Source organism: Pithys albifrons, chromosome 7 (assembly GCF_047495875.1).
Source record: "Pithys albifrons albifrons isolate INPA30051 chromosome 7, PitAlb_v1, whole genome shotgun sequence".
NCBI classification, from domain to species: domain Eukaryota; kingdom Metazoa; phylum Chordata; class Aves; order Passeriformes; family Thamnophilidae; genus Pithys; species Pithys albifrons.
Genome location: NC_092464.1, coordinates 29028814 through 29045729, shown reverse-complemented (window position 1 = coordinate 29045729; position 16916 = coordinate 29028814). Strand labels below are relative to the sequence as shown.

Genomic DNA, 16916 nt, shown 5'->3' with positions numbered 1-16916 from the left:
TTAGCAAGGGCAGGAGTATGAACTTATGCAGTCTATAACTGCATGTTACATTTGCTTTAGATTTTACTGCTTCTGAAGGAAAGTTATGTCTAATTTAAGCTCAGTTCTAAAAATATTCATATTTGGCCTGAAATAGCTCCACTTTTGGAATGTGCCACTTCAAATGTGAAGTTTTTGAAAAGGCTTTACTTTTTTGGTAGATGAGAGTATTGTTCAGTTCCATCTTTCAGCATTTAATATACCGTATTTTTTGAGAAGTGTGGCATAGATCAAAGAGCAGAATTTGGCCCTTAGTTACCTTCTGTTACTGGCGCTAATCTCACAGCTACTGAAAAATGATGCATCAAATTTAAATCACTGCAAATGTCACTATTCGGAATCTTGCATATGTTGCCTGAGCTGTCAGTAATAAAATCTGTTCTTAATTATTCTCCTATTTAAAAAATACTAATTTTCTAATAACCCAGTGAATATGAATTTGATGTTTTCTTTGGCTGGAAACATTTTAATTATTTAGTACATCTATAAAGTTCTGTGTGCTTTTAATAGTATAGTAGCTTTTGAAAATGAATAGGACCTTCCCATTTAAATCCCTGTGGCTACCAAGAAAAGCTGATTTTTTTTTTTTAATCTCAGTTAAGTTTAAAAGTGATTAAATTCAAGAAAACATTTCAAGTAAAAAGAAAGCCAGATATACAAAATTGAGGGTACATGTGTTACAGGGATGCAAACTATAAAGCCTTATATTTAGAATTAATCATATTGTATGTTTTAATCTTTTGTCTATCTTATTGTTTTCCCTTAATAGGAAAGAATAATGTTTATTCTTTTCTTTACCAATTTTATATGGAACTGGTTTTACTGTGATTGGAAAATGAAAATAGCAGAGAATATTAAGAAAGTGTAAGAAGAAAAAGGAAGGCTTTGGATAGTATCAGATTTTCTGGTTGGAAGCAGAATAATCCAGACCATAAATCCTATTTGCTTTTAATATTTACCCCCATCACAGTACTTCTTTCAGTTATTTCCTTCACTGAAAGCCCCAAAAATGAACAGAAAAGACTCCCATTGAAACTTTGCAATAGCCTCATAGATATGATTGTTAGCATGAAATTCTACCTTCATTGAAGGTGGAAGGGTTGAAAATATGCAGACTAATGTGCTCCCCTTTATTGTTTTTTTTTCAATGTGATGATAGACTAACATTTTACCTCATTGCTGTGCTTCACCGAATGATGTACTTTTCAGAAACATGAATATTAATGGCCAGTTTATAAAACGCACATATTATACTGCTAAAAAAGAAATGTTTCTCTTTCTTGTTCATTTGGTCTTGGCACCATGTATTTACACAGGAGCATATAAAACATTTCATACAAAACACCCTCGTTGATTCTGGATAATATTTCATTACCTTACTTGATTGTGTCTCAAACCAGACTGTTATATTACTTTTTAAGCTTCTGTTTATACCTGAAATTCTAGACAGTATTTGTCCTTGCTCCTTGAAGTCAAACAAACTAATATTTATTTTGCCCAATAAACTATTTATTTTAATAGTTTTTTGAAGTTTAATGCCAAAATGCTACAGAGACAAAAAGCAGTGTGAAACAAAAAAATATAACTGAGTGCAAACAAGCACTACAAAGTTCAGAAAGGTTAGGTGGATAGTTACTGCTATGAGCTGCTTTTCTCCTTTTTTGCATTGCATCTGTGCACTAAATAAAACAATGATCCAATAAAAAATAATAGTTGGTCTCATAATATTAATGCCTACACACAAAGGCTGAATTAGACTTGTACACATTATCTGGAATGTACTGTACATAAGAGTATTCAAAAGAGTCTGGAGCACTGATGTTTTCTTAGAGATTTTAAATATCTGTTGAAAGAATGAACAGTATGGATTTCTGAACTGCAAGCATGTCATGTCAGGTAAACAAAATTACAAAACCTCTCCTATTTTCTCATATAATGAGGTTGTTTGATCAGTATTTATGCATTAAAATAAACCATGGATATAATTATTGTATATTAGAATCCTTCTGGTCAGGATATTTTAGAATGGTGTGACAACAGGCCCAGTTGTGTCCAACCTTAAAGCTGCAATCACTTCTTAGGAGTAATCATTTTTGCCAGTTCTGTTCTCCATACCTTTTATTATCAACTTGTCTTCTGAGAGTTCTTGCTAGTCAATATGACTGCTGTCAAAATGCTGTCTAGATGAAATGTGTGGGATTTTTCAACTTTTGCAGATCTGAGTGACCAACTTATGGAAGTGGTTGGTCTGGAAGGAGCCATGGAGATGGGACAGATATACACAGGTCTGAAAAGTGCAGGAAGACGGCTTGCCCAGTGCTCATCTGTTGTCATCAGGTATTATTAAATGTATTGGTATGTGTGAGCCACTGATGGTGGAGTACGCTCATTTCATTGTGCTTTATTATTTCTGATCTAAAAGTGGCCAGAAAATTCAAAAGAGAGTAAACTTGGCTTAGGGCACAAAGCAAAAGAATAATTATTCTAACTTTTGCATTAAATAAGGACTGGAAAAGAGACAGGTAGTCAATTCTTTCTCACTGAAAATTATTCAGGGAAAATTTTCCAAAATTTATTAAAGCCATAGGCTCTACAATTATAAGCCTAAAATGAGCATAAAACAGAAGAGCAACAGTAAAAACTTTAAGAAAATAAGTAGGATTTGCCAAAGTACCTGGCATATTTTTGAGACTCTCCTCAAGGACTGAGTAGTATTGACTTCAAAAGTACTCTCTCATATGTATGTGGAAGAGAAATAAGATCACGGAGGCATTCCATATTCTTCTCTAGATACCAAAAGGTAATGTTTATAATCCCACATCATCAGGACCACAACTGCAAAAGATTCAAAGCCTTCCAGAACTATGAAGTGAGACCTCATTAAACATTCTTTGCTCCCTTCATTTATGGCCAAGGATGACAGTGGCTAAATCCATGAACTGTTAGTTGTTTTCATGTGGCGTCCAAACCAGAATTTCCATTGGCCAACATGAGTGCTCAGTTGACACATTTTTCCATCATTATATTTATGCACTCCATGTTACTTCTAATAGTCTTGTATGCAACCTTTTATAATGCAGAAATACAGGGTTAAAAAAGACCAAGTACTTTTTTTTTTGTTCTCATTTGTCTATATTTTTCTTAATGTGGCATCCAGAACTAGAGAAAGAATACTATCTGTATCTTTATGTTAAAACCAGTGTCACTTTACTAAGAATTTAAATTTATAGCATGGTATAGACTCTGAATATAGTACAGCCTTCATTCTCTGTGTGTGTGTGTTCTAACTCATAGTATAGTCTAAATTATAAAAATAGTAGAAATTCCTTTATCTTTTCAGTTAATAAGGTTTATTCCTGAAATTCTTGTGTAATTCACTCTTTCACAAATTAGACTCTTCTCCCATGAAAGAATAGTGTATTACTAGCAACGTGTGTGAACGTTTGCCATGATTTTGCTTTGTGTGTTGAAAATCAGAGTAAGCCTACTAAGTTAATTATGTTACTTTTGTAAGCATGTTGGATCATACTGGAAATTACATAAGAGTTGAGGAGTACATTGGGATTACATCTGTACACTATTGCAAATATCCCTTTTTAATAAATTCATTTATCACTTTTGTCTTGTTTCTTTGTCTTATATTATGTAATTTGTCCCTTTAGGACCAACAAGTCTCTCCCTATGCAGATAGATGGGGAACCTTGGATGCAAACCCCTTGCATGGTAATGGCAACGTTTTTTAATTTCTCTTCTTTTTCAGTGACAGAATTTACTTTTTTGTTTGTTTGTTTGTTTAAAAGACAACCATTTTCATCAGCATTAACTCAATTTACTTAACATCTTCACACACTGCTTTTATGTACTTCAATACTCCTTGCATTTTCACTTTATTGTTCTGGTTTTAACCACAGGTTAGAGTTTGGAAAATACTTGAAGGGTGCAGCCTCAGCATCCCTTTACCTAATGTAATCATTTATTTATGATGATGGACCAGATTTAGAATCCCTATTGCTGAGGAAAATTCTATAGGTTTTTTGATGCTAAAATGTGTAAAGTATCTTCTTAAAAATTTAGGAAGATTTTCTGGTGATTTTAAAAGCTCATATCAAGAAAATTTTATTTAAATCTGAATTCAAACCATGCTGATTAAATTATACAATAGAACTAATTTTTTTTAATTCCTTGCAGTTTAAAGGCAAAATAAAGGAACTTAATTCATTTCTTGTTGCAATGCCCACACATAGAAAGTGAGGGCAGGTAAATATCCATCTGGATAGCTTAGGAAATGATGGGATAGGGTAGAAACTTGCTCAGAAAAGGTTCTGTGAGTAACTGTTTACAGACAACACAAAAAAAGTTGTATCTGAAAGAACTCTCCATTTTCATCTCTCTCCAGTAAATTATAGAGGCTAACCAAGCATTTGGAGATGTTGAAGAAATCCAAGCTCTTCACTGTTGTGTATAATGTAATAACATGTTTTAATATACAGTCCTACTAATTTTGTTTCCCTAAAAAAGACATGTTTTTAAGTAGATCAATTGCTGTAGCTTTGCATGTTGTAAGTATGACAAAACAGCAATGTGAAGAGGAAAAATCCCAATACAGTTGGGAGTAATTCTCCAAAAGGGATACTGGATCACTTTCATAAGCTTTATGTCTGTAGTAGAATTAAAGGGAGGATCTTCAGTAAGATGCTAATGGGCATGCAGCTCAAAATAAACAGATTAGGATGACAGAAGAGGGTCATGATTGTTTATGTTTACCAGATACACCATAGTGTACAGCTGAACAGTGTGAAGAATGCCTGAACTCTCATTCTCTATAGAAGTGGTCAGATTTTGCAATGTGAGGAGAACCATAAGAACACATACCATGTGGAAGGAAAACAGTGGGGATTTTATTGCAGGAAACCTTTTGGAGTTAAGAGATATTATCTCTACCTCTTCTACAGCAATGGTTCAGTGCAGAGCAACAGTACTGAATCCAGCAGTTACTTGTTCAAGAAAAAGACATGTAATTTTTCAGTTGCCAGATTACAGAAGAGAATTTACAGAGGGATGCTGGCAATAACAAGCTTTTTTTGTCTTGATTGCTTGCTCTGTGCAAAATCCCTGCTATCTGATTGATAATCCTAGCAAAAGCTGCCTGCACAACTGAGGACAAACCTGGAAAAAGAGACAGTTCTCACATTTCAATTACTGCCCTCAGGAAACAGTAAATTATAACTGGTAATTACTGCTGTCCAGTTGAAGTACTGTTTTAAAGGGGATAGAAATGGCATATACTTTTCTGTGGAACCCATTCTTTTTACTAGACCGTTGTTAAGAGAATATACAATTGTGTAAGAAAACAATGCTGTTGAATGTACTTTTTTTTTCTGAGAAGAAAATACATGAACTATTTGGCTATACTGAGGCACCTCTGTGAATTTAGATATAAAAATATTATTTTATGTTATATTTATTTTTCAGAAGTTTTTTTCTCTGCTGAGGAGCTTAATTATTTATGGCAATTGCTCCTTGCATTATCGTCCATGTACCACACTCTGTTTTCTACATATTGAAAAGGAAAAAACATGTATGGTTCAACCTCTTCCCCTCCAATGAATTCTAACTACAGTAGAGGTTTTACTTGAAGTTCTCTGCAAAGTAGCTGGGAATCACGCTTGAGACAATGACAAAGGTCAATATTAGCTTTCTCTCATCTGAAGCTTAAGATTTGATTTCTAAGTTTGTGCTTCATGGGGGTCTTTGTTTGGAAACCAAAGTGTACCTGATCACATAAATATCAGGGTGAAATCTGTGATGTATATCCAAACCAGAGTATGAAAAAAAACCATAAAATCAAACCACATCTTTACGTGTAGCAAACTACATAGTCAGGAATTTGAACCTCCTAGAGCTCAAATTTCAGAAAGCAACATAGGGAAGCCAATATAAGATTATTGGGTTTTGTGTTCTCTAGAGAAAAAATTGCAGTGTTCTCCCAAAATTTCCAGGGGAGAGAGTCTTGCACCTTGTTCAGTTGCACAGATCACGTGCATCAGTGAGACACAGCAGCTGAGCCTCACTCAGGTTTTTCTTTCAGCATCTTAGCAACTTCAGAATCATCTAAGTTCAGTTGTAGTAGTCTGTCCTGTATTACAGAGACTAAGAGAAAGAAATTCATAGAATCAGCATATATAGAATCAACCCTCACTCAGGCTGCAAGTGTTTAAGCTCAGAAGCCCTTTCTGGTTTTCTTCAGAGTATTTTGCAAATGACTTTTCAAGAAATCAAGTTGAACCTGATCAAAATTCTCCTGCTTTCTCATAATGCCTATTAAAGTAAACAAGTTCTGCATCAAATCTGTGTTATATATGGGATGCAGCCTCATATGCAGGCTTGGAAATGTACTTCGTGTTGAAGGAATCCAGAAGTTTATCTTTGCTGGTTCTCCATTCTGACTGGAAAAAAAGTTTATACGCATAGCATGCCTTGCTGACAGCTGTCCCTTCTCATGCATATAGAGACCGTGCTCTCCCATGGGATGTGATAGATAATACAGTGATTCCCCAGAAGCTGTGATCTGTGAATTTTTTTTTCCTTCCTGTCATCAGTTTTAGTACTAAAGAAAATGTTGTCTGCTTCTTTTAATGACTTTTTTATGATCTTCTATTGCTCATGCACCTAGCATCCCTAGATGAGCATGGGAAGGCATTCCCATAGGTTCTGGGCATACTTAAAAATGTGAGTGTCTTGGGTTAATTATTTTTCATCTAAAATTACTCGGTATGTTGAAACAGACTGCAGTGTCTACCAAAGTCACTCTGCTCTGGTATAATAAGATACAGTATCTGAGCATCAAATTGTATCATTTTCACTGAGTTTTTTTAATAGAGGAATCTTTGGGAGAAAGAAAGGTGATAATGTTATGTTAAACATTTTGTCTGATTAGCTGAAGAAAAAATTGTATCAGAGCTCTCCCAAACAAATATAGCAACATGAAAGATATCTGTGTTTTCACCTGGTCTCCAAACATGTCATTAATAGTAATGAAACTTCAAAGACTCTCAGGTTAATTCAATAAACTTCTAGCTTTAGCCATCAGGTTTTTTTAAGAAAAGTAATCTTTCAATTTAGCTCCATAAATTATTAGCATTATTTTGAAAAAATCCATAAGAATGTTCCATCTTAATTTTAAGTTCTTTCATCTATTCCTGACGTGCTTGGCATTTTATCTGAAAGAGTGTCAAGCTGCTAGAAACACTAGATTAAAAATAGAAGACAGAAATGTCTATAGAAGATGCAAGAATATTGCCTAAATTAAGAAACAAAATTGAAAATCCATAGTCAGAACTCACCTAATGGATTGCCAGAAATATAGTTTCATAGACATCTGAAACATGTAATATCTTTAGAATTGTTTACTGATAGAAATTCTTGGAGTAAGTCATTTAATAATAAAACTCAGAATTAGCATTTCAAAGTATTATCATTTAAATGCACCTTAAAAGTAAATTTTGAATGAATGGTTTCTTTCTAGTTCTTCATTTAGTCCCTAGAGATGTGATGAGCCAGAGCACAGAGAACCTACCATCCTATAGGGAGGAACAAGAACTTAGACCAAAATAAACCAAACAAGCTTTTATTAATAATTGCTATGTACTAAAGATAGGTGAGAAAACTAAAAGTCACAGATTTTATTTTGTGTAGATCCATTGGCTCCAACACCCTACAGATCCTACGAAAAAGCTGCAGCTGTATTCTAGACTCCATCTGTAAAGTATTTTTTTTTCCATGACTCTGGCTGTATTAATATTTTCTTATCAGTTGATTATAATGGGAGAATTTAAACTTCTGTGTCTTCTGCTTTGGAACAAAGAGGATCTGGGACGTAGTTGTGGTGGCTGATTTCAAGAGAATACTAGCCAATAACTACATAATAACCTATAAATGGAAGTCTGTCCCTAGAAAAGGGTTTTGGTGTTACAGTAAAATGGTGTGGTTTTCCCTTTCAAGCAGCAGTGTGTATGCATTTTTTTATTTGTCTTGGGTTGAGCTGGCAAAATGCCAACTGCCCAACACAGAGTGTTAAAGCCTCCCTCCCTCTGCCAAGAAAAGGGAGAAAGGAAAAAAAAACTTCAAAACAGGTTAAACTTAAAACTACCTATATATATTTATATAGAAAAGAGAAAATTAAAAGAAAATTGTAATATAGCACACACTTATACAAGTTAGATATAACAATTTTCTACCTCCTACCGAAAACAGATTACATCACTCTAGATCTATAAGCACCCCAAAAGACACGCAGCAAGAAACAGAAAGTATAACAACAAAATGTTTCTACTTCCCTGAACTCAAACAAAATGCAAATAGCGGCAGCAGCAGCAGCAGCTTGGCCCAGACAGCAGGGCAGCAGCTGCATGTCTTGCCTCTACTTAGGCTATGATGGAACTGAGTGAACACCTCCTGCTCCTGTGTTCATATCTCAGGTTTGCGTCATCTGGTATGAAATATTTCTTTGGTTACTTGAGTCAGGTGATACCTGTCTCTCCTCATCTAGGTAGATTCTCTGAGCCTGCTAATTTGAGGCCTAGTTAAAACTAAAGCCAAAACTACCACATTGTTTCAAGGCCAGACTGATTTATGTAGTTCCTTACATTTTATTTTGCAGCTGGGCATTATTTTTTGTGGTCACAGGTACACTGTACTTTAATTGGTTTTGTTTACCTGTGCATATTTTTTTCTTAATTTCACAACAGTAGTTTTTTGTAATTGACAAAGCAATTTACTGCATGTGTGCTTTCTGCACCCCAGACAAAGACTCTAACATGTAATGCGCCTTTCTTTCCAGTTCAGAGTGTTAAGAAAAGAATTAGTAGTGACTAATTGCATATTAATTTGCAGTGGCTTTAGGGAGGAGGGGGGAAAAAACAATTGCACCTACTAATTAAAATTTAAAATATTCCAAAGTGTCATCTTTAGGTATCTGTGGAATACATAATTTCCATTTTAGTTCTGCACTGGATCTGTAACAACCCTGAGCTGACAGCTCTATTAATTTCAAACCTCAGTGATACCTATTAGTACAAAACACGAAAAAAATGCCATTAATCATTTATTTTAATTTTGCAGCTCTGTCATTTTCTCAGTATGTTTAAAAATTATGATGACACCATAATGTTTTCCAATCTACCTGTGTGAAGGGGAAACGGATCACACTACTTAGGAGAGAGACTAGAGTATATTATTAGAGCTTAATTAATGCCAAACTGATTAGATTTGATTGCACTTTGCACAATAATATTGTTTAGAAATTTATTTATGATGTGTTGCATAACGCTGTATTTAAAACAACTAGTCTAGATCTAAGAGATTTTGTCCAAAGTACCACATAGTGCAAGTCACAGGTTAATTTTGTTCAGCACTGCCTACATTGTAGAGGACTTATTCATACCATGATACTGCTTGCAACTCTTGATCACCTACAGGTAGATGAAAGTATTTTGTACTCCCATGATATTGAGGTGTTGCATCCCTCCATTTCCTGTAAGGAGAGCAGCATTTAGGCATCTTGACTGTGAGGAAACCCTCATAACCTCATAAAAGCCAACATCTGAACCCTGCTGATAACATGGAAAAAAGGGATCATAAACTAAAAGATCCAACTGGATAAGTTTTTTGTCTTAGTTTTTTTCCCTCTGTCCTTAAAATAGAGTAGTAATATGTCCTTTAACTGAAACATTATAGGCAGAGACGATTATCTCTGTTTCCAGTTTTCTCTTGTCAGTTAGCACATCACTTTACTACCTGTATTTATAGCATCATGTTCTCTGAAACAGTAAATAGTCATTCTGTGAAGTCAGGAGCATGAAGGTAACCAGCACATATTGTAGAAAAAGGCACATGAAAGCAAAACTGACTGATGTAAGATATCATTATTACACTAAACTTACTGATGCTCATTGCATTTCATTTAGTGGATGCATTGTATTAATGTGGCTTCAATGCATGTTTTGAAACTGTGACCTGGTCCTGAAAAAAATAAATGCCTGGTTTGTGCATTTATAAATATCTTTAGTATCAAAAATTCAGGCTTCTCCTTTATCAGAAAATTTTCTATGGACAAATAAGGAGAAATTATCTTCTCTTCTTTTGAAAACTATGCTCTTTTAATTAGATCTGATGTTCCTTCCTATGAATATGTCATTAAACACACTTTCTAATATTGGAAAGGTGATTTCAAAATTGCAAATGCAATATTTTTCTGCTAAACCTATTTACTAGATATACCAACCCTCATGGGCTGAAATCTTGGCTTCAGTTAGTGAATGAAAGGTTTGTCATTGGCTTTAACAATTTGAGTTTATCCTAGAAAATTGTGTAATGGGTTTACAAGAAAAATCTATGGTATCGTAGCAAGTCATGTGGCTACTTGCTTACCCACCAAATGGAATTTTGTTATTTCCTAATTTTGCCTATTTTTGAATATAAACGTACACCAAATAACTTTTTTTTTAGAAGCACATCAGGCACTGCCCTTAATGTATGTTTAAAATGTCTTCCGTATTTTATTCAAAGTGTTATATATTGTCAATAAAATTGAGTAAGTGGTCTCAAAAACTGTTTTCCAGAATTCCATAGTAATTTGTATGAGTATGTTTGTCAGTTCCTAAAACTGTATTAGGTTAAGAGTCTAGCTTTCTGGATTTTTTTCTGAGGTATCTTTTTTTTCTCATTTGTGTGTGTGTGCTTGTTTGTGTGATTCACAGATAAATCTAGGAAAAATTAAAAATAAAAATCAAAATAATATTATTTAAAGTTTTTGTAATTGTGTTTCTACTAAAAAGACATGAAGTTGCTTGCTGAATGATAGAGAACCTGAATGGTAAAAGTTAGTCTTTAGACTGTCCATATGCACACAGAGAAAATCTATATACAGCTGTAAGTAGGAATTTTTAACTTAACTCTTATTTTCTTGTAAGTAAAGATTTCTCTCTTTTTTTTTTTTTGTCATCCCATAAAGTGCTTAAAATATTCAGTTCCACTTTGACCTACAACACTGTTTCTCTGTCCAAGTTCCTCAGTGCTTCTTCCCATCTCAAAATGTGCACTGTCACTTGGCACCCAAACTCACAGCTCCAACTGTGGTAGTGCTGCCAGTATGAGAACAGAAGCAGAAGTGAGAGTCCAGGGCAGAAGTGCAGTGCCTGAGAACCTTGAGAAAGACAAAATTAGCCCACCTCAAGCGAAACAGTGCAATGTTTTGCAAACATACTGATCTCTTTTTGTCAGTTTCATTTTTTTTTAATTACAGAAGGAAAGTAAGGAATCGATGGTAATCATTGTTAACCAATGCAATATTAACAGACAGTACCATGTAAAAGTAAAACAACGTACTTTAAATTTACACTTTATTTTTGTGTTTTCAGAATGTAAAATATATTTTATGCCAATTTAACAGTTGAAAATACATCTTGGAGAGATGCATATGGGACTCATCCCCATGCACGTGAGTGGTTAATCATGTTCAGGCATCTTAGCTGATCTCAGCTGATAGGAAGCAACATACTGAAGAGGTCATGGTCTCTTAAACAGATGGCTCAAGCCAGAAAAGAACATTACGAATGATAAACATGAATATGTAAGTGGATTCATCCTGAGCAGCATTGAGCAGCCCCAACCCAACATGCAATCTCTATGAGATCTCAGGATTATCTCACATCTTAATACTAAAGCCACTTTTAAGCTTTCCTGTTTTATTCATATTTCCTCTTTTTTTTTTATTTCCTCTTTTATTCATTCTTTTATTTATACTATGATTTACCTCTGAAAGGAAACTCTGAAGGCATTCCTACTGCCACATCATGGACAAATCTTGCAATAAGCTGAACCCTTATGACTTGAAAAATTCACTAACCCCAGCTGCAGATTATTTCATGTATTGATCCTCACGATGTCATCACTGTTCCTGAGCCCCAAAATATGTCTTACAAAGCATGTGAAAGTTAGAAAAATCTTTGAGGCAATTTTCCAGGACCAGATCATCAGCTGGTACTATGAGATATCAATGGAATAATGCCAGTTTACCCCAGCTACAGATTTGGTTTCTAAAGTGGTGCCTGAAGCAGAAATTCTTGTGAGAAAATATGTTGGTGCCAGTCTTTCAAAGCAAGTGTTATTATCCATGTGAAATTAATCTAGGTTGCCAAAAAAACCCTGTTTCCTAAATTTCTTACTAATGAACAGTGTTGACAAAAAGAGGTCACGCGTGAAATTTAAGACTAATGAACTGAGGTGTCATGGAAATGAGCATTTGGAGAGTAAAGTAAAGACTCTGATAGAGTTAAAGCAAGCCACTCACTCTGTTGAGACTTTTATGTTTCTGTCTTATATTGTAAAGTAAATCTCCACCCCAAGAAATGTCCTGGTCTATATTTTAATGAGCCTCTCCACATGGCATACATTTTTTGTTTCATTACTATTAGTGAATGACAAGTGAAGGATATTCATTTTAACTTGAAAATGTCAGGTATGTACTTTAAGAGATATATTTTTCCAGTTTTTAATGAGGTGGTGTTTCTTTTTGAAAAAAATACCCATCTCTGATGTGGGTACTATGCAGGTGACAACTGATATTTAATAAGTGATGGTTCTTGTATTAGTCGTAGTTCACTAAAGAAAATGTCTCGGATTGCTTTTGAAAAACTCTTAACGTCACTAGCCCAAAGGCAAGATGTGACCTTTTTATTACATAATGAGAACCATTTATTATCTTACAATGTATCTTAAAGTCACAGACAAAATGCCACTTTGATAATTGCTTTCAATTAGCTTTGAGCATAGCATACATTCATAAAATGTCTTCTCTAATTTAGACTTGAATTAGAGAAAATTGCAGACATAATCTACTTTAAGGTTGTCTCATTTAAGGTGATTCGTAGTTTTATATCAAAGAAATCAAAACGGGTGGCTTTAAAGCAGTATTACAAAGTGTTTTAAATAGTCTTTTCAATATTTGAGTCTATTCCATTAACAATTAATTAACAATTTAGAATGCAAGTTCATATTTTTTGACCTTTATTGTGTATTAACTTTATACTTTTGTTCATAATGGTTATTTTGAAATTAAGCACTGTCCTGTGGTAAAAGAGAAGTATAGCCTGATTAGATGTATAAATAAACCATATGAAGACATCACTTATATCTTAATAATAGGCAACAGCTTGATTTGCCAGCATGTATATTCTTTCTAACTTTTAAATTCTTCCTCAACAGCAAGCAATAAATCCCACACTCAGAAAGTTAGATTACATATTGCCATGTATTTTATTGCACATGATTTTTAATATTTATTGTGTGTATAAGTTAAATTATTTGTGGAAAGAATGATTACACATAGATTGGTTTACTGCACACATAACATTCTTAAAACAACTAAGATATTTTCCTTTCCTCTTAGATTAAATGAAGAAGGTTTGGAAGTCACATAAAGATAATTAAGGCATCTCAGATACTTTCAATTGAACTAGTTGAAGGAATAATTCTGTTTTTCTCCTTTCTCCTTCCAGATAAAAATTACTCACAAGAACCAAGCCCCCATGTTGATGGGACCTCCTCCAAAAACCAGTCTTTTCTCCTCTATCCTCAAAAGAACAAGGAACCATAGCAAGGAATAAGCCTATGTAGTTTAGTTTTCAGAAAAACAATTAGCTTTGTCAGGCTTTGGAATATTTATGCTGGAAGTCTTTCAAAAATTTTAGAATATCTTCTACTTGCAAAATAATGGATTTTGGTTTAACTGTTTCTGTAACTAAGCTAATGTAAAACTATGCTACTAGAAAAAATGTTGTCACAGTTTTGTAGGCATTTTGCATGATGAAAGCAGATATTTACATAAAGTGATACAGCATATTTTTTGTTGCATGCATTGCCATTTACTAATCTATGGGCTAATTCTGCCATGGAATATGCGAAAAGAATGTCATGGGTAATTTGATTTTTTTTAACTGTTTCTACAACAGTAATCATATGCCATAGGTTCAATAGTATCTCTTGAATCAAACATCTTCACATCAACAGCCAATTTGACCTGTTTCAGAGTAAAGTTTATTACAGGTCTCATTAACCTGTGCTTTTAGTCTACCATTTCTTTCTACCCTGAGAATATTTTTAAACTAAGTATTAAAATCTTGTATCTTTTTCCAATAACTCCTATGTATATGAGTAACAGTACCTGCTGAAAAGATCTAACAATATGTGCAGTATTCAAATTATCATGATTACTCTTGTGTAATTTTTTGTTAAGATTGGAAGCCAATGCAAGTTTTAGCAAAAACTATAAGGCTAAGGCAATCATACTGAGTGAAGATACTAGCACTTGCAAAAGTAGCCATCAGTGCTGTTTATTGAAGCACTAGAATTATTTTCGTGAGGAATACATCTCTGTAACATGGCAAATGTTAAATATCATTCTGCATATTGACCAATAGCATAGTGCATATGCACACAAATAACCAAAGCTCATGAGTAATTAAACTGCATTTCCCACCAAAGATTTAGTTAAGGATGCTTCAGAGAAATGGGTTAATGCATAATTAATCAAACTCACTGGAGTAGACTCACTTCTGAAAATACACAGTTCTTTTGATTACATTGACAATGTCCACACAAATGTTAGGGTAGGAAAAAAAATACTAAAGTAATTGCAAGTAAATACTCACTTTTCATTTGTTTCATAAGTTGATAGACATAGTCACATACTCTAAATATTGAGACATCAAAATGAACTATAAACATTAGGAAATGAATATCTAATTTTTGCCATAATTATTTATAAATGTATGCCCTCCCTAATTTACTGATCCCCTAAGTTGGTCTCTTAAGGAAAGGATAAACTGTTACATATTCCCCTTTTGTCGTCTGCTGTCTGGAATCAAAACGTTTCTTGTCATAGGTTTTGGTGAGGCAGTTGCTCAGGTTTTAACTTTCTTAGCCCTCTGAGAGACTTCCTAACAGCTTAGAAATCATAGTACAGGGACTTGTCTGAGGTTTGCACAGCACTGTCTAATGTTGAAGGGAAGTCCAAGAATGGCAACTTTTTTCAGTCCTGCATATAAAGAATATCAATCAAAACTTTTTGTGTAATCTTAACATTGTCTTATGTTCATAGTGAGCTGCTTATCGGCTCTGCATGTCTTAAGTTCTCAGAGATTTCATAAAAAAAACAAGGAGAAAATAAAACTGTGCTTGAAATGCATGATTTTCCACTTTTATCCAGACTTAAAAATGTTAATGGTTTATTAAATCTATTTTTCTATTGATTCATTCATCCATTTTAAAAATAATACTTCATCATGCTGTAGTGCACGGTACTGTGCATGTATTTAATAAAGTTGCTATCATTTGTTCCTCAGTATAAGAATTCAACAGAGTCCTAATTTAAATAATAGACACTGAGATAAAAGTCACTATATAGCTGGTAAGGATTGTGTCTTTGAAATATACAGTCTGTGTTCTGTAAACATTAAGAGGTAAATACCAACTAATGTTATGTTCAGCGTTAGGTAGAAAAATATGAAGGTAATTATTAGCTAAAATTAAGATCTTGTAATTCAGCCTTCTTGGGTCCAATGGTGTTGACAATTACAATTAGTATAGGAGTAAAGTAGTATTTTTCCTGTGCATTGCAAACACACACACACACACACACACACACACACACACAGATGCATTTGATGCACTTAACGATGAACACACATAAATATAGTGCAAAAATTATTTGTAAAAAGAAGTAATTTGCTGACATAATGTTACATAAAGTTATATTGATTTTATGAAATTATGGTTACAGGTGATAAATATTTTCACATAACTTGACATAGGATTTTCTACCAATGCTGTCAACTTTTTGTGGCAAAAATGTGTTTAACATTAATATATAATGTGTTCTCTATTATTATCTCATGAACATTGTAACTCTGAAAACAAATAAAATTATACATAAGGTATTATTTAAAAATGTGTGCAATTTTAAATGTGCCAGTCTGTGATAGCAAGTTGTTCACAACACACTATTTCATGTAAAGAAGGACAGATGAATTCATGTAATCCCAATTACATACAATTCTGGTTAGACATATAAAGGTAAATCAGATGAGATCAGTTGGTCAGTATGTATCAAATTCTCCCTGTAACAAAGTACAAGAGAGCAGCTATGATATGTTGAAAATTATCATAGCAGTGACTGTCTTTCTATTACTCTTGGTTGTTTGGGGATTTTTTAATATGGCCTCTAGTCATTTAAAACCATGTTTAGGTTGAAAGTATTGATGGAGAAGAGAAAATCTTAGAGTACATAAAATATAGTATGAAAAGAAAATGGTTGATTTTATGAAAGAGAACTTCAGAAGGGTATCTTTTTCACTTCAGTATGCACAGAACTTAACATCATGAAATGGTTCACTGGTGTAAGAAGCAAAGCAAAGAATATATGCATTTATATTCCTACAGCTGAAATAGATGCACTGTTCCTACATTGACTGAAGAAGGGTATCTGTAAACTTTCTACTCTTTAAAATGAAGCATTCTGTAAGGCTTCATTAATGACATTTGCAATGTAAATGGCAGTTACAAATTTGTAGGAATTAAATGTGACACTGGATTTGCAAATTTTTCATCTCCCTGCTAAAGCGTGTCAGCTGGCCCACGTGCTAAGGAAAAAACATGACGTATCAGGAAAAAACTGAAATTGGTCAGTGTCTCACTTCACATGAGTTCCTTTTAAAAAGAAGTGGAAATTGTACTTCTTGCAGAGACAAATAGTGAATTTCTGTCTTCAATACTTGTAAGATATTTCTACGTATCTTGTCAGGATTATTTAAAGCTAGGGC

The 16916-nt window shown here is 33.8% G+C and overlaps 1 protein-coding gene across 9 annotated transcripts in view; it reads left to right on the top strand.

The window, feature by feature from the left end:
• DGKB (diacylglycerol kinase beta) overlaps positions 1–16034 on the top strand; it is a 337930-nt gene extending 321896 nt beyond the window's left edge. For 8 of the 9 annotated variants that reach the window (XM_071560835.1, XM_071560833.1, XM_071560829.1 and 5 more), the window contains 3 exons: positions 2256–2376; positions 3702–3762; positions 13596–16034. In XM_071560835.1, coding sequence (XP_071416936.1) covers positions 2256–2376; positions 3702–3762; positions 13596–13703 — 290 coding nt within the window. In that variant the 3' untranslated portion in view covers positions 13704–16034. The remainder of the gene's footprint in view (positions 1–2255; positions 2377–3701; positions 3763–13595) is intronic. The other variant, XM_071560836.1, reaches the window with a different exon arrangement.
• The last annotated feature ends 882 nt before the right edge of the window (positions 16035–16916 follow it).